The sequence below is a fragment of the Coptis chinensis genome, chromosome 3 (assembly GCF_015680905.1).
Source record: "Coptis chinensis isolate HL-2020 chromosome 3, ASM1568090v1, whole genome shotgun sequence".
In the NCBI taxonomy this organism is placed as follows: domain Eukaryota; kingdom Viridiplantae; phylum Streptophyta; class Magnoliopsida; order Ranunculales; family Ranunculaceae; genus Coptis; species Coptis chinensis.
Window position 1 is genome coordinate 13,274,267 of NC_141458.1, and position 17,871 is coordinate 13,292,137.

At 40.9% G+C, this 17,871-nt stretch overlaps 2 protein-coding genes, 2 long non-coding RNA genes and 1 pseudogene across 5 annotated transcripts in view; all 5 read right to left on the reverse strand.

Annotated features, from left to right (window-relative positions):
- The window catches only part of LOC147508054 (potassium transporter 5-like), a 29,325-nt pseudogene extending 11,700 nt beyond the window's left edge, over window positions 1-17,625 (reverse strand). The window contains exons 1-6 of the transcript XR_015215547.1: window positions 17,548-17,625; window positions 17,146-17,371; window positions 16,401-16,649; window positions 15,910-16,220; window positions 15,028-15,202; window positions 14,680-14,937 (exon numbers count right to left, since the gene is read on the reverse strand). The product of XR_015215547.1 is annotated as a potassium transporter 5-like (transcript). The remainder of the gene's footprint in view (window positions 1-14,679; window positions 14,938-15,027; window positions 15,203-15,909; window positions 16,221-16,400; window positions 16,650-17,145; window positions 17,372-17,547) is intronic.
- On the reverse strand, window positions 8,062-9,434 carry LOC147508056 (uncharacterized). Its single transcript, XR_015216291.1, has 3 exons — window positions 9,090-9,434; window positions 8,592-8,638; window positions 8,062-8,515 (listed from the first exon to the last, which is right to left on the reverse strand). It is a non-coding gene; the product is annotated as an uncharacterized LOC147508056 (long non-coding RNA).
- LOC147508057 (sterol 3-beta-glucosyltransferase UGT80A2-like) lies at window positions 9,605-10,500 on the reverse strand. The gene is made up of 4 exons (XM_086599099.1): window positions 10,362-10,500; window positions 10,194-10,257; window positions 9,979-10,036; window positions 9,605-9,872 (listed from the first exon to the last, which is right to left on the reverse strand). Exons 1-4 carry the CDS (start codon window positions 10,462-10,464, stop codon window positions 9,786-9,788), a joined length of 312 nt encoding a protein of 103 aa, XP_086455225.1. The 5' UTR covers window positions 10,465-10,500; the 3' UTR covers window positions 9,605-9,785.
- On the reverse strand, window positions 11,464-12,916 carry LOC147508058 (uncharacterized). The gene is made up of 5 exons (XM_086599610.1): window positions 12,625-12,916; window positions 12,388-12,489; window positions 11,940-12,239; window positions 11,810-11,864; window positions 11,464-11,726 (listed from the first exon to the last, which is right to left on the reverse strand). The coding sequence occupies exons 1-5, from the start codon at window positions 12,682-12,684 to the stop codon at window positions 11,464-11,466; spliced, it is 780 nt and encodes a 259-aa protein (XP_086455736.1). The 5' UTR covers window positions 12,685-12,916.
- LOC147508059 (uncharacterized) lies at window positions 13,038-14,413 on the reverse strand. Its single transcript, XR_015216293.1, has 3 exons — window positions 14,277-14,413; window positions 14,097-14,192; window positions 13,038-13,288 (listed from the first exon to the last, which is right to left on the reverse strand). It is a non-coding gene; the product is annotated as an uncharacterized LOC147508059 (long non-coding RNA).
- Window positions 17,626-17,871: the final 246 nt, after the last annotated feature.

Sequence of the window (17,871 nt, forward strand, 5' to 3'; positions counted from 1 at the left end):
TAATAATGAGTCCGAATATGAAGCAGTGATAGCAGGTTTGAATATGGCACAGGATCTGGGAGTAAGCGAGTTATCTGTGTTCTCGGACTCCAATTTGGTTATTTGTCAGATGAATGGGGGATTTGTGGCGCGTTGTCCAAGGATGGCACGATATTTAGAGGTTCTCCGACAAAAAGCCAGTAAGTTCAAAAAGATTCAATTTGCTCATTTCAGCCGTGGTGAGAACAGACATGCTGACGCTTTAGCATTTGTGGCCGCGGTACTACCAGGACCAGAGGGTCGTTCTATTGAAATAAGAGTATTAAACAAACCAAGTACATCTGAAACCGAGTGTGTGTTTCACCGTTGAAAAGAGGTAGGATGGATGACGCCCATTAAAACGCTTCTTATGGGAGCGAGATAGAAAATGCCAAGGAAAGACGCCGATGGAGCAAAAGTTAGCCAAAGATATGTTTTGTTAGATGGGGAGTTGTACAAAAGAGTTTCAGCGCCCCTACTTCGATGCATAGGCCACAAAGAGGTGCAAGAAGTTTTGGCCGGGCGACATGAAGGTGATTGCGAAGTCACTCACCGGGTCGAACCACCGACCCATAGATTGATATCGCGGGGATATTTTGGCCTCATATGAAAAAGGATCACGAGTATGCAACAACTTGTGATAAATGCCAAAGATTTGCCCAACTAATCCATTCCCTCGGCAGAGCCACCCATAATGTGTTTAGTCCGCGGGTCGTTCGCCATGTGGGCACTCGATATAGTGGGGCCGTTGCCCGCTGGCCGCAAGAGAAGATTTATGTTGGCCGCCACCGATTATTTCACCAAGTGGGTAGAGGGAGTGGCGCCCGGCAAAGTCAAAGAGGAAAATGTGAAGAAGTTCCTCCGAGAACATAATATGCAGATTCGGTTTACCCCATACAATCATTGCAGATAATGGAACACAATTTACTGGAGGAAAAGTACGTCAATTTCTTCAGGCCTACAAGGTGAAACAGAGGTTCTCGACGCCATATAATCCGGAAGGAACGCTGCCGAGGCATCAAACAAAATCATCATGGACAATTTAAAGAGAAAATTGGAAGACCGAAAAGGAGCGTGGGTGGATGAATTGAATCATGTGTTATGGGCTTATCGTACTATACCGCGGACTTCGACACAGGAATCACCATTCGCAATGGCATATGGCGTAGAGGCTGTCATACCGGTGGAAATGATAGAGGAAACGACAAGAACCAAAGCCGTGGAAAGGGGTCTTAATGAAAATATATTGGCTACTGAGTTGGATATAATGGAGGAAAAAAGAGATACAGCTCGAATACGACTGGAGGAGTATCATAGAAGGTTACAAAATGACAAGATGACAACGAGTGAAGCCGCTGAATCCACGGTTGGGGACTTGGTGCTGCTGGCGGTTACACCAGCCACCAAAAGGAGAATGACGGCAAACCGGGCCTAACCAGGAAGGACCGTGATGTCGTGGACGCCAAGGGAAATTCGGGTACTTACAAATTAGAGACCCCGGAAGGGGTAACTGTGGAGAAACAATGGAATATAAGACTGCTAAAAAAATTCCATGAGAGGAGCAGTGTGTAGCTTTCATTGAAACAAGCATCTTTTGTGTAATGTATATATGTTATGTGAGGAATTCTAAGTCAATGAAACAATTTGCATTCCTGGCTCAATAACTTGCATAGAAATTGATCAGATACAACGTAAGTCGTGATCCCTTCGCGGACAACACTCCCGATTCCATCTGGGCGCAAACTAAGCTGCCCCTATCAGGCTCCACAGCCGTTTAAAGACAGCGGGGGGGAGGAGCCCTTCGCGACTACACGTCCCGAATCTAACTGGGGCAAACCGAAAGCTGCCCCTATCGCTCCAAAGCCGTTGGAAGAGAGCGGGGATGAGCCCTTCGCTGGATCGTGAGTCCGAATCAAACCGGGGCAAACCGAGCTGCCTTATCTCGCTTCACAGCCGTTCAAAGACAGCGGGGGGGACGAGCCCTTCGCGGACTGTGAGTCCGAATCGAATCCAACCGGGGGCAAACTGAGCTGCCCCTATCAGGCTCCAAAGCCGTTGGAAGAGAGCGTTAGGGGATGAGCCCTTCATGGACCGTGAGAGTCCGAATCAAACCCGGGGAAACCGAACCGCTTCTATCAGCTTCACACCGCTCAAAGACAGCCGGGGACGAGCTTCGCTGGATCGGAGTCCGAATCCAGCCGGGGCAACCGAGCTGCCCCTATCGAGCTCCACAGCCGGTAAAGGAGAGCGGGGGGGATGAGCCCTTCGCGGACTGTGAGTCCGAATCAAATTGGGGGCAACCCTACCCAGCTTCACAGCTGTCCAAAGCGAGCGCGGGGGGGACGAGCCCTTCGCGGACTATGAGTCCGAATCAAACGGGGGACCCCGACCCGCTTCACAAAATGTCCCAAAGCGAAAAGTAATGGGGCAACCCTAACTTGGGTAAAAAATTATGCAAATGTTAAAGGCAGAAGGAAGAGAGCTCTTCACCTACAGTACATACAACTGACAAAAGACAATCATATCTAATGTCCAGCTAACGGAGTTTAGGGATCCAAATGAAAAAGGGTTAAGTCAATGGAATATATTGATTCATAGTTTTATGCATAAAGAAGTTAATATACGTTGTAGTCAAACACAACGAAAAGCGATTTACTTTGCAAAAGGAGCACAAAAGTACTAGTTACAAACAACATGGTTCCTGACAAAGACAAAGATACTTGTTTAATTATTACAAAACCAAGGCCGTCTACAAAGAAAGTAAGCCGAGATAGGCTACTACTGAGGCGCGGTAGTCGGTTCTCCAGGGGAAGTATTTTCATCTTCACTGATTGGGATGCTGACATCTTCATTCGCCGGTATTGGAGAAGGGACCGCGCTGGGGATGGGAGGTGTGACGTCCGTGGTAGGCGTCTCAACAGCTTCAGATGGTTCTCCAAGGGATGATGTCCCTGCAACAAGAGGAGAAGGTGGGAGCAGTCGGCCGGCAGCGCTTAAGTCGATCAAGTTGTCATTGCGGTAGCGTCGGCAATCTTTTTCAGAAGCGAAAGCTCAAAATCGATCCAGCGGCCTCTTGGGCGACCTTATCCACAGCAGCTTGCGTAGCAAGCCTCTCCGCCTCTGAGGTGTCCATTTTGAATTGACACCCGCCACGTAATCGCGTGTTATCCGCCCTCGCCTTACACGAGTTCCTTATAAAGCTTGACCGCCTTGAGTCTGGTTTGCTTCCCCTTTTCCAGCTTAGCGCACCTTTGCTTTCCAGCCGCCGTGGCCGGTGGTATCTCGTGCTTCGCCGCATCCAAATTCTCCACGGTGCTGGTCAGGCCACGCAGCACATAGCCGATGTCTAGACTCAGCTGCAGAGACACAAGGGGTATACGAGTGGCACAAAGAATGGAGAAATACCATTAACACTTGGTAGACACTACCCACTAGCCCAAACATACCTTTTCCCATCCAGTGTAAATGGAAGCCCTGTGGGAAGCAACGGTTCCAGCATCTCCATAAGCTTGATCCCGCGGCAGGTGAGAGCTGAAAAATATAGAGGCGGCAACGGCTGGGTTTTCCAAAGCGGAGTCTCTTGTCGTCACATCGCGGTCCCGAGCCTTAAACTGGGGGTGCCACACCTCGGCAGGCCCAGAGGTTACCGGACCAGCCGAAGACGAATCCTGTCTAGGGCGGCGGGCAGATATAACAGACCTCGGAGGTTCATTACGGCCTGTAGTTGGGGAAGGAACGGCGGCGGAAGTTTTAGCCCTTTTGGCGGGAGGGCTCTTATTTGACAAGTCAACAGGAGCGTCCCCATCAGAGTCGCTGTCCCAAAGCTTGTATTTGTTCACATCCATGGCGGGGGCAGCAGGGGGAGCGGTATTAGCAAAGAAAATCGTCCCCACCAGCCACACGAGAGTAGGAAGGAGGAAGGTTATCCGCGATAATCGCCTTGTTTTTAGTAGTCATGCACGCCGAAAGCAACTTCGTGAATGGGAGATTTTTTTGGTATAGTTGAAGGACTTGTAAGACTAACGCTGTCTTTTTTGAGGTGGGGATGGTTTGGGCTTCATTTCTTTGGGGGCGCAGCGATAGGGGCCTTGGTATTTGCCAATGTTTTTAGAGAAGGGGTCAAGTAGCGTAGGGTGGCTTTTTCCCGATCAATGCCAAGGACTTCACAATCGCGAACTACCGAAGTTCGCGGAGGATTGAAAATTTCTGAGTAAACACCGTTGTATATTTGAGATCGCTAATCTGGTCTCCAACCTACATCACCAAGAGCAAAAAAACAAATTAGTGATAGGGGAGAGATAAATACCGCGACTCTAACGCTTACTTACCACTTGTTAGAAATGGAGATGCCTCGGAGAAACTTCCTGAGGGAGGTCCGCGGATAAAAATTTACCGCATACATACACAATGGGTACCGATGCCACACTTTGTCGGCGGTAATGTGAAGAAGGAAAGACTTCTTTCGAGGATCGGGTGCAAAAGGATCGCATCCCACACCCCCAAGTTTAGTGCTTTTCTTTATGTAGAAGTGGGCAAGGATATCGCGGAGTTGTATTTTGGGGAGTGAGTCTCGTTGTAATGGTTGGCGCGCATATAACACGCCCGAAGTTACCTATGCCTTGACACGGAGGAATGTTGAAATGGTTACGCACTTCGGCGCCAAGGGAGTCAAAGGAAACGTAGGCGCCCGCTATCCGGCCCCTACAAGAGCTACTAAATAACCAGGGCGCGCGATACTAAGTGAGGGAAGTGGGTGACGCCGCATTACATGTTCGAGATTAACGCCACCGAATGCCGTGTAGCGCCTTAACGGCATCTAGATTGGGTCCGTAATAGGGCGGCTGGGATGACAGAGAAGGTGTCCCACCGGAAGTAGAGGAACAAATGGATCGGTAGAGTTTGAAGCCGGGATTCAGATCGGTCCGCTGGATTGATGGCTAGACCTAGGGTCGAGGATCCGATTGGCCCGATGTGGTGGCGGAGGATTGGGTGGAGGAGATGACCTCACATTCCGATGAAGGCATGATGGAAACAAGACAAGGAGGGAAATTCAGAAAAGATGGATGCCCATCTAGGAAAAGAAGATAATGAGAAAGCACTTCCAAAATAAACAAAGAATGCACAAATTACGAGAGGAAAGGAAATGAAGCTAAAAAGACAAACCCAGAAATAAGAGGGCCAAAAGCAAGGGAGCGAAACCAAGACGTCTTGGGAGGTTGCTTGCCAAGAAAGTGACGACTGGAAAGGGGAAGAGGTTGAAGAAGATGAAGTGAAGGTTGAAGAGAAAAATGGCGAGGGTTTACTGTTGAGGGTTTTTGAGGGTTGTGAGAGGAGAGAGAGATTTAAGCGGGATTTGAGGGGGCAGGGGCAAAAGAGTAACTGACCGACAGAGAACCAAAAGAATAGGGACGCGTGTCATCTCGGTTTCGGCGGGGCAACAACCCTACGAGGCGCTGCGGCGCCAGATTTCGCCCGTATTTCCAGTTGGCAATACAGAGGAAGCACGTGGAACACGTGCTGGGAAAAAGAGAATATGTCAGAAGTGGGAGGATCAAACAAGAAGAATTCAGCAGAGGGTGTACGGAAAGAGAAAAGGAGTTCTCGCACCATTGCCCGCCGCGACCAACAATGGGGCCGAGAGGGGCATCCAGATAGACGATATACATGACCTAGGAGGTTAGTGGTGATAAAGGGGACGGATGCGTATAGCGTTAGAAGACAGGGTGCACAGGATCGATCCGCGCGGTATCCCAACCGCCTGGAACCGCCGCAAACGGAGAGGGGAGAGCGCACCAGAACTGCCAGGTAACCGCTACGGTACGTGGAAAGAAAGAGGATATAAGACAGAGTGGAGGGACCAGAAGGGAAGAAAAAAAAGAAAAGAAAGTAAGAGAGCGAGAGGGGAAGAAGATTAGAGGTTGTAATCACAGTCTATACAAACTTCACAAGAAGTTCTCTTAGAACAGCCTGCAAATGGACATTAAATATAAGAACCCCTCTTTTGAAACAAGCAAAATTAGATTCCATACTTCTTCAAAAGGCCGATCTCGGTTGCCTTTGGAGTCTGAGGCATCAGCAGTGTCAAGTCCTAGTAGGAAGATTTCACCAGAGAAACCTCCAATTGATAAACGGATCGATAGGAATTCAAGAAAACCAAGTAACGGAGCTCTTGCAGCAAAGAAACAAAGAATTCTGTTTTAGGGGGCAAAGTTGCGAATGGTACCGAGGATTTATCCAAGAGAGTTTAAATAATCCCGATCTTTAATTTGGCGCAATTTTGGTTTTGGTTTTGGTAGGTTTTTGGTGAATATGACGAAAGGTGGTAACCGGTTATTTTGGGTTTGTTTTTGTTAGAGTTTGGTCATGGTCTGCGCCTTGAAAACTATCTCATTTGCGCCTAACATAAATATAGACCCCAAATTGGGCGGGTCCGCCTAACACAAAATGGGGTCCGCCACAACCCAAAAATTTGTTGCTAACGGTTTTATCCGTTACTAATGATTCTCGCGACTAACAGCTTATTTATCCGTTACTAACGGTTTCTTTGTATAAAAAATTCTGTTGCTAACGGTCTCAGATCCGTTACTAACTAATTTTCATTGTATAAAAAAATATGGGCCACCAGCATCGAGAGAGACAGAGAAGAAGAAGAGAGGAGAGAAGACCTGGAGTGTAGGAACGCATCTTTGAGAGTGGAGAGAAGACCAAGCTACCGAGTGGGAGGCGTGAGATAGTTGAAAGTGAAGAACTATCATCGGTAGAGCTCCCTTCAAAAGAGGTGTTTTGTAATTGTTAATAAAACAACTCACCTTACGAATATTGGCCAAGTTTCCTCCACCTCTCCCCATCACTTTACCAACAAAGATTTGCGTGGAATCAACATCTCACCACTGAGGGAAGTTAACAACTTTGAACAAGGAACAAGCAGTTCCAATAATATACAAAATATTTGAAAAAATAGTAAGCGTAGTTAACAAATAAGCACAAAATACATACCCTGCATATGGCTTTGATGAATATGAACCATAGCCATTATCCCCAACCTTGCAAAAGAATGAGATCCAAGAAATAACAAAGTTAAAATCGCGATTCCAAAAGATGAAATTGTTTGAAGGAGATCGCTCGGAAAGAAATCATGTAAACAAATTACAACAAACTCATCAATTGGATGAGTAGCGGACCCTAGTATACGATGGACCTTGAATCCCGGAGAATCGCGATTGGCATGCCAATAACATAGAAGGCTGCCAAATTAGTCCACGCGACCAAGTGTTGCCACCCACATCCTCTTGACACCCCCGCAAAGTCAAATATTGTGCATCGAAAACAATTAGAGTGGAAGAAAAGAATTTACCATATACCACTTGCATATTACTCTCACCTGATAAAACTCCTTGTGCGTAATCAAATAATATGGAAATCGCTAGTAAGGGAGTCATTGAAGCGAAGTCTTTCTTAATTCGGGGTCATTACTAAAAGCACCGCCCGTAGATTATGACCAAAGATAAGAGATAGAACAACTACAAGAGCAAGAAAGATTGAAAGCTTGAGTGTCACCGACACAACATTCTTCGCTCTATCGGCATTCCCCGGCCCCAACTCATTTGAAACTCACGTGCTTGTCACAAGAAGTCTATACTTTAGTACACTATCTAACGGTAAGGGTAAGTTTTTATCTGTTGAAAATGCTATATACCTAAAAACTACTCAATATACCTTACAAAGAAAGATCAAACCATATGTAATCATAAACGTGGATGCTTCGTGTTTCACACCGCAGAGGTTACAAAAGTGATCATCCAACTAAGCTCAACAAGTCCTCGTGGAGTGAAGAGTGAAGCAACCTTACCACATGGCAATCAATGAGGTACTATTTTCTGAATTCGCATCAACCCCGCTAATAACACCGGTTCAAAGGCCCAAGATCCAAACCGCGGATAGTATGAATACCAAAAAAACAAAGTTTATACTTATCCCTAGTGGAAAATGAAAATATAAATAGAGTACTTTGTCCCGAAAAGGAATCTTGCTCTTTAAAAGGAAGTCAACTATGGACTTTGTCATATGCTATATGATTACTCAACCTCTGATAGAGTGACATCAGAGTAGACTATTAAGCCCATGACTGACTATTTTATTTTATTTTTTTCTTTGTTTCTTTTTTTTTCCCGGTAAACAATGACTATGTGAGATAAAAAATGTAGATATCACAATGTCACAAACCAGACCATCACGGCTGATGGGATTGCCAACTTCATGCTTGGAAATACATGTTTGAAGCATTCCATCGAAAGTCCTTCCCATGTATTCTTGAACTTCTCAGAATAATTCACATAGACCTAACATAATTACCGAGATCCACAATGATAATAAGCTGGTGATAATGCTGCTCCCTTGAAACCAAGAGCAGTGCAATAAACTAAGACATAAGCAAGTCCAACATTAAATGCCAGTGGCGATATTCTTGAACATCTCAGCTGTTGAGGGAGTTAACAACCTGCACAAGGAACAAGCAGTTCCAAATATTTGAAAAAACAGTAAGCATAGTCAACAAATAAGCATAAAATACATACCCTGCATATGGCTTTGATGAATATGAACCATAGCCATTATCCCCAACCTTGCAAAAGAATGAGATCCAAGAAATAACAAGTTAAAATACCAAGAAGCAACAAATAATGGCATGGTGTTCCAACCGAACAACCAGAAAAGGCACGAATAGTATAGATTATCATTCAAAGTATCCTCATTAGTCCAATTCGTCCTCTCCTGTTAAAACACTCTCTTTACATAAATCCATTTGATCACAAAACAATACATCAAACCATTTATAATAATGTATACTTTAATATTACGGAAATGAGGATGATCCTTACGAATGCCAGTATCAAATATCGCCATTTTAACTTTGGCACCCCTGATACCCTTTAATGTCTCCCTCCAAATGTCTCAGATTTCCAAAAATATATATATATATATTTATATATATATATATATATATATAATGAAAAATTAGACAACATATATATAAATAAACTAGTCAAGTAATTAATATTGAAACTAAAACTAACCTCCATATTGAGCTTGCAACTACAACACAACGTAAAATTACTAATCTCGGACGCATCATCAGTAAATGACATTGAACTAAAAATCTTCCCTGGCCTTTTCTTCGCATCTGAAAAAGACCCAATTCTCTCCTCATTTAAGGTTCTAGAATAAGTAGAATCAATCCAAACATCTTTAGCAAGACCTAGTTTCCTAAACTCATCACTAACTATACCCGAATTGAAATCATCAATTGACACAAGCCCAAAATCAGTTGCATAATATAAGAGAGGACGAATGCCGAGAATGATTCATATCCACAAAGATTATTCCTAGAAGAAAGCAAGCCATAGGCACTTGCACTATCAATCCTCCTCGATCATATCCCAATGAAGTAATCGGGACGCCTGCAACTGAATGAACCGAACACCACCACCACTAGAGTAAATGGAATCGACAAAGGGGTGTCATGGCGCCTTCTCTATCCTTCAACACATCGTCCACGAAGCCTCAAAACAACTTGAACCAAAGGCATCTCTCACACTTCCCACCTCAAAAACAAAATATCAGTTTCGGCTACACAATCTGATTGTTTAAGATAAACTGCAAAAAGTTTTAAAACCCAACCCTTTCGGTTTCGGAACAAGGTGAGGGCTCCAAATATATCCATAAGGCACGTCTGAAGAAGATCCTTGGGCACCACTTAAATATGTAACAGGTCATAGCTTCAGCTTTTTCTTCCTGAAGTCGTTTACCATGTCACGTATTCCAAGCCAAATCATTGAATAAACAATTTGATATGATAGCTGCGACATTTTTTGTCACAAAACTAAGTGTAAAAAAGATAGTATCATATATGAACCTCCAAGCCAATAAAACAACATATACAAAGTGATAAATAAAGCCACTCACTCTATATCCAACTGGTTGCTTGACACGGGACGGAGGATGTGGGAATTCATTAGTTGGTCTGTAATGCAAATCATACATATCATATTCATTTAAATTGGAAGTAAAAATAACATGTCCCGGTAAATACATATATCGGGGGGAAAATTTAAATAAAAAGTTTCCAGAAGTTCACAGAGGCAACCAAGGTTTATATACTACATACAAAGAAGACTTACGTCCATGGCATAGTGAAGAACACGTGAAGGGGTACTTTTAGAGCCTCCGCAACATGAGCATGTCCTGAACAACACTTGTCTATGTTAGAAATTGATTGCGATAAACATAAATCACATAAACTAATTTCAGAGAAATCCATCAAACATAGAAGGTCAAATCTGACCCACCATCGTCGAATACATACACACTCAACTTCTCAGTTGGGTAATTGTACGCCATAACTGATAAGACGGTGTTGATCACCATCATAGGTGACTCCAGTATTATCATGCCCTCTTTTTGGTGCAATAGAATCAAACTCGTCAAAAAAAAGGCATCTTTTGTCAGCAGTACTTTTGAGACTACATCCCTGACACGAAGCCAAAATAGAACATCACAATAACACACGCGTTTCAACTGCTTAGCTTTAGCTTATTGCATATGTTCACAAGTTTACCTCCTGAACTGCATTCCATATGTTCACAAGTCCGCCAACTTCGTCCCACCCAGTGCAGCCACCTTCCGAAGCAAATTTGAGAATTCATTGCCTGAGAAAAATCTTCTCTTACTAATACAGGATTTTCATGATCCTCAACATTAGATGATGAACATAAGAAGCGGCCAATGGCAGCATGAATAGCCATATCCACCAAAATTTCCTGCATTCATTAAAACAAAGTCTTTGAGAATTGATACCATTTTGTATAAAAAAAATTCGCTGTAAAACATGAAAGAGTAAGAACTTCATGGAGAAGATAAATTTACGAAGTACAATATATACATTGTAGTACCAGATCATAAGCATCGTATCCGTCACATTTGGAAGCAATGTCAAACAGGATCCGCCAACACCGAAGGCTTTCTTGAAATGGATCCGCCAACCCTAGACTTCCAAAAAGACCACCTTTTCCTCCTCCTTTATTCGGTTGGGAACCGCAATGCAAAAACTTAATTTCATAAATTTGCATTGGTGGAGTTAGAAAACTCACAAACCTGTAAAACAAACAAGCATACATATAATACAATCAACAATAGTGAAAATTATACACATATATCCAAAAAAGGTTTAGCAAGTTGCAACTAGAACCCTTATCCAATATGTCCAAAAAGATTACATAATTACAACTAGAAACATTAACCATACTTAATTTTTCTGTCAGCCTATATGTCCAAAAAGATTGTTAAATTATAACTAGAACATTAACCATACTTAATGCTTCTGTCAGCCCATATGTCCAAAAAGATTTGCTAAACAATATGTCCAAAAAGATTAGCATTAATCAACCATTCTTAATCATATTTCAATTGCCCATCAGCCCAAATCAACCACCCTCCAGCAACATAACCATGAAGGGTTTTATTTCCATCCTGGGGACCATCATAGAGTAATGCATCACCCATAAACACTTCCTCAATATTGATCTTTTTCTCACCCCTAAGCACTCTTCTGCCATGACAAACATCTTTGTGCATATGATCGATCACCACAAACCCCTTGGCTACTTCATTACCTTCTCTATCCAATAGGATAACTCTAGGCTGGTCAAACAATCCTGCACGAAGCACTTGTCACATCAAAAAGGAGAAGCTAAATTTTGAGGAGACATTGGAGATGGATTATGAGGTGAGTTTGAACCACGAGGTGTATTCATCACAGATTGTGTGGGGACAATTCCCAGTGCAATGTGAGCCTGTGATAATAGAAAACACATGTAAGGGAAAAATACAAGTTATATGTATGCCTAATTGTAAAGTTACAAACTCACCAACAATAAGTTAGTCAAACTGGCAATGGAAGCTTTAACCTTGGCCAACTCTTTCTCGACGTTGGGACTAGCACTAGCAGATGATGCCAATGCTTTGTCAAGTAAGTACTCACCAACCGCAGCATGTTCAACTTGTGTAGGTGAGATTTGAGAGCCAACAACACGAGTACGCCCTTTTTTGTCCTTCCCAAAGACTTCAACCAGTACATCACCTTCAAGGACTATGACCTCGTTAGTATCTTTCTCTCCCCTAATGCTGGCTTCAATAGCTTTCCTTTCTTTAACAGACTTCACTTGTTCCTAAAACAACAAACACAAACAAATAAGTACACCTATGTATATATACAATTTGGGACAAATAAACATTCACCAATTGATACATGATTAAATTCAAAAAATTTTATTATGGTTCTCAACACATTTAAATGTAGAAAGGATAAATACTTACATATGCTACACGAGCACTCTCCAAAACGGATCCATCACGACGCTCGTGACCGGTTAGCCAATCGTCCTCTCTATATACTTTGACATTAGGGTTATTTTGTTTCTACACAAAAATATATAAAATGATACTACAGACCACTTCTAATAATAAAGACATTGAGATAGGACGGTACCTTCTTGTAACGAAATGATACTACATACCACTTCTAATAATAAAAACATTGAGATAGGACGGTACCTTCTTGTAACGTATTTGGGCATATTTTTGCCGCTCAAGAGTATGACCAATGGTATTCATTTTCCTATTTGTTGCATTCTTTTGTACGACTTCAAGTCTGAATTCACGGGTCACAGACTCGGCCTAAATTGTTGGATTCATACCATCTGGACAAGCAACAATAGCAACTTCCTTGCTTAAGGTTTTCTTTATGATCTCTTTTCGGTAGTTGCTTTTTAATGTTCTGAATTTAGTGGAAAACTCCCTCTGAAGTTGTTTATAAGCCAAAGCCATGGGCACATCATATTCAAACTCACCCTATCAAGAATTTTAATAGTTAGAACTTAGAAATTCATTTTTAGTCAAGTTAAAATGATAACATTATTAACAAGATTTGATTGTTACCGCCAAAGCGTCCCCACAATCAGATCCTTAAAGGATTGTTTCACAAGCCTCTAATCCTTGTAATTCAATGGGATGGTTACTCGAATAAAATGCCCCAAGCGGGTTGCCCATTTTGCCCCATAAGGACCAACAACAGTGCCATTACTAGACACCAAGACAAGCATCTTAGTCTTAACTGATGAATGTGCTCCAGATGATTCAGATGTTACTGGGGGTGTTGCTTGACCTGATGTAAGGCACTAGGACCTGACGATTGACCACTTGATTCTATTAAAATATCCTGCAAATAGTGACAATTATATTGGATGCATATATTGGGTATTGCATATGTTAATCTTTAAGTGAAATCACTACACTTCAAAACATAAAACAAATCACATTCAACTTTGAGGCACAACCATCAAATAAATTTCAGTGTATAATCATCAAACTTGCATTTAAGTTTCAGAAATAACATTATGAACCAGATAGCCTACATGCTTATACACAGTAAAAAAAATGTCCAACCTAGACAAAGACATTCATATGATGCTGACGCCGCATTATGTGTCTACACATGGTTCTACCAAATCAGATTATTCTTATCACCAACAATCCATATATCAAAGAAGACGAAAAAAACAAAATGAAATGATGTAGTTAAAAAGTCTCATATATAGAACGTAACATCGACTAAAAAGTCAGTGACTTTAATTAGTTGGGAATAGGATACACTTCAAACAATTTTTAAACATATTCTTGTTCACAAGTCATCAGTACAGGATGGAACAAACTTTAAAACAGTTATTCTTATACAAATGGGGTTTTTTTTTCCTGTAATACTTAATAGTTAAAACTTTAAACATTAAGTGAGACTAATTGGTATAATTTCAAATGAACAAACCAAAAAGGTACTGCAAATTGTAAAACAAGACAAAATATTAAAACAAGTCAGATATTGCATTTAAGTTTCAAAAATAACACTATGAATAACCGAAATTTAAGTTAAACAACCACAACGAATAACCAATGAAAATAACATATAATACACTTTTACGCTTAGTGAAAACCTAATTTTCAAAAAATTGAAAACCCAAATTACTTGTTACCTTGCTGAAAGCTTCTTCTCTAGATTGGGCGATTTTGTGTTGGAATAATGAATAAAGGTTTGTCCTTTGGGTACCAAAGCAACTAACTTGAAAAACCTTACAAGATCAACCAATAAACAAATTATCATCAGTCATGAGTTAGAATTGAGAAAGATAGAGAATAAAAGGAAAAAGAAATACCTTATCTGGCTCTTGGTAGAGGCGGCAGCGAGAACCAGCAGCGCCTAGGTATGTTTTCCCCTTTTCGCTTAATTACTCTTTTCATCCTCTGACTCATGGGTATGTTGACCACTTGACCCTAATGAGCGCGAGGTGAAATAATCCCGCTTAAATTTTCGCCTTTTTCTTTTGTTTTTTTTGTTAATTGGTCTCACTTTCTCATTTTCATTTTAGCATCTGTTACAGTTTTCTATCCGTTAGTTAATATCTAGATAAACATCACAAAGTAATCCCGGTAATTTAGTAACGGTTAAGTAACTTTGAAACGGAAGACTAACCGTTAGTGATTTACTAACGGATGTATATGTGTTACAAACGTGAAATTGCAATTGTTAGAAAATCCTTGTTATGGTGTAGTGCTTACCATAAGCATTACCAATCCTCAATGTGGTTTTAAACCCAAGAGTTACTCCTATACATGCCAGCATAAGTAGGTAGTTAATATCTAGTATGTACACCTGTCCCTTGTATTCAGAAGATATATGTACAACTTTCACCCATGGAAAACACCAAGTGCAAGAGAATGTTGGACGATAGAGAAGGGCAGATGCTGAAATCAATGACTGACTAGTGATGATTGAAGCCAACACAGCCACCACAAACATTGGCCAATATAATGGACCTACACCACAATGATATATACAACATGTTAAATGAAAATTCTACGAGCCTATTTTTATGCACGTAAGCCAAGTTGAGTATGGCCATTTACCTGGAATAGACTTGTAGAAGGCAGCACCTGCGTCAAGATTGTGCTTTCGAAGATAAAAGGCTTGACCCACATAAGCTAACACAATAGATGTAAAACAAGGCAAAGATGTACTCAACTGAATTGAATGGACATTAAAGTGTCTCAGATTAGCAAACAAAGCTTCTGAACCTGTTTTCTCGTTGATTACAGCCAAAATTACAGTAGAATCAGAGGAAAAAAAGAGCAAATCCCAAACACTCATATAACATGTCACACAACACGACAACTGGAATTTAAATTCATTCATAATATGTGACACAACTGTGCATTTTTTAATGGAGCGGGAGCAACAGTGGCTTAAATGCCAAGGGTAAAGCAAAGGATTGGCAGCCACCAACTAGGTCACTTTTCTTTTGGAATTTCCTTCAATGCATTGGCAAAACATAATTAATTATACTCAATGGAAACACTTGACTTGCGTGCAACAAAGCTATCCTGAGCTCCCACAACCTCAATTTCAAAAGAGTTGTATTTAGTATTCACTTCTTATTTCTAGTTTTAGTATTCAATGAGTTATAAGCTACCTAAATTTACAAATCCTAAGAACATGGAGTTGAGAATCAGACTTGAAAGAGGCTTCAAATTGTTATAGGACGTTGATTTGCTTGGAGATTATGTTACGAAAATACGGGGAAATGTAGAAAAATGCCGATATCAACATTTTATATACCAAAATATTGATTTTCCAGCAGTCCACCCACTAATTAGATACAACACTGTATATGCATTTATATACAAACCAACAAGAAACACCTTAAAGATTTTCCATCCATTACGAATGTGCAAAATTAGACAATCCATATGTTCTATAATAGGAAGAAATATATTGGTTTATACATGTACACGTAAGCACATGACAACTCCTCCTAGAGAAATCCAAGCATCCTTCTTTCTCCTTATGAAGTAGCGCACGATGTACATTGGATTTATGGCTTTTATTACACCAGGATCATATTTCAAAAAGTCGTAGAAACCAATAATTCCAATGAACACAAACCAAATAGTGAGTATAGGAGCGAAGCTGTATCCAACTTTATCTGTACCAAACCTCTGAACTTGGAACAGTAGGAATAATATTGCAACTGATATCCACATGACAGTATTGTCGATAAGGGAGCTAGTAGCTTCTCTGATGCCACTCACGGAAGATAGCACTGCACATAAATAATAACAATGTGATTAGAGATTAACAAAACATATATTAATGTTGTATGTAGTAACCTTTCATCGTGCACAACGATGAATTCATTGTGTTATTGCTTCTCAAATGATTACTAACCATAGCGCACTGATAGACGTACTATAGCAGTGTTTCATGTACATAATTTGAGTACCTGATATGCATGGGGTGAGGATGCCATCACCAATGATCATAGATGTGCCAACCATAGTGGTAAACAAGAGTAAGTATTTTGCAATTTGGCTTTTCTCTAGCACTGATTTTACCTTGGAAGCCCGATTTAGACGATGGTTTGGTATTTCAAGCTAGTAATTCGATACGTCTTTGGCTTCAACTTGCTGATTTGGTAATAATCTAACCTTGGCGTAACGACATATAAGAGAATATAATGCAAATGTGCCTCCTACAACACTCAGAAACATATATAACAGTTGGTTAGCACCACTGAGAAATTGCATACAACTTCTCATCCCAAATGAAAAATAGCTTTTCGGATTTGTGTGTGTAGTTGATATACTGTAAAGTGTGGAGTTCACAGTTACTGTCATAGACTTGGCATGGGTACAATTTGACTGGGCTTGGATCATAATCCCCCCAAACTGTTTTCAATGTAAATGTACATTGAATTTTTTGACTAGTAGACCACAACTAGATTGATGTAACAGTTTCCACTAAGTAGAAGTTAATTATAGCATGTCAGTTCAAACCGAAGTCTGGCTCCAGGTCCAATTGATTTTCATTTGGTTAGAAATTTCAAGCTGTTTTTTTTTTGCTATGACTCAAAGACACGTCTTTTAGTTCGAAACGTCGACATTGGAAGAAAATAAACAAATTTGGTGAACGCCAATATTAACACGATGGCAAGTAAATATATAAACTCAGTTTAAGATGAATCTTACCATCGCCATTGTCGTTGGCCGCTAAAACAATGAAGACATACTTGGTCAAGGTGATTAAAGTGATGGCCCAAAGGATCAAAGACAATACACCTAAGATATCATCATTGTGTTCCACACCATGGGGGAATATTCCTAGAAGTGTACATAGAATTGATGTACCAAGGTCACCATACACCACTCCTATGCTTTGGAATGCCAACTTCAATAAACTTGACCAATCAACAGCCTACAAAATTTATTTAATAAAATAAGTGGACGGATTATAAGTTCTCATTTTACATAAAGAAAAAAAGTGACAACAATATTTACCTAATGAGAACTAGTCTGATTGCCGGGAATCCTACTAGTTTTGACATCAAACGAATCGTACCGGTTAAGTGTCCTACCAGAAATTTTTTGTACCTCTAGTCTTGCATTACTTCTCTCAGTATTTTGTTCTTGTTTCTCTTGATCTATTTCTTCAATCCCTTCTTCCTCCATTGAAAAAACAAACTATGAAGGAATAGAAACAAAAGCAAATTAGAGAGAGTTAGCTAGTGAGAGTTAAATGAGAATAAGGGTCACCTTAAATAGCATGGTGCCTGTAGAGACGTAGTTAATACTTAATATCAACACCATTAGGATTGTTACACTTGTAAGTTTCGATGGTGTGAATTGAATGTGCTTTTTCGGAAATACGCGTGCGAATTAGTTGGCTAATTCCGTGGGGAAAACAATAAGTTTCGA

Coding starts and splice junctions, on each gene's coding strand:
- LOC147508057 (XM_086599099.1), bottom strand. CDS start 10,464: ATGATAATACTGGAGTCACCTATGATGGTGATCAACACCGTCTTATCA. Junction 10,037..10,193: donor TTCTTCACTATGCCATGGAC/GTAAGTCTTCTT, acceptor TTTGCATTACAG/ACCAACTAATGAATTCCCAC. Junction 9,873..9,978: donor AGCAACCAGTTGGATATAGA/GTGAGTGGCTTT, acceptor AAAATGTCGCAG/CTATCATATCAAATTGTTTA.
- LOC147508058 (XM_086599610.1), bottom strand. CDS start 12,684: ATGAATACCATTGGTCATACTCTTGAGCGGCAAAAATATGCCCAAATA. Junction 12,490..12,624: donor CCCAAATACGTTACAAGAAG/GTACCGTCCTAT, acceptor ATTTTTGTGTAG/AAACAAAATAACCCTAATGT. Junction 11,727..11,809: donor TGTGATGAATACACCTCGTG/GTTCAAACTCAC, acceptor TGCTTCGTGCAG/GATTGTTTGACCAGCCTAGA.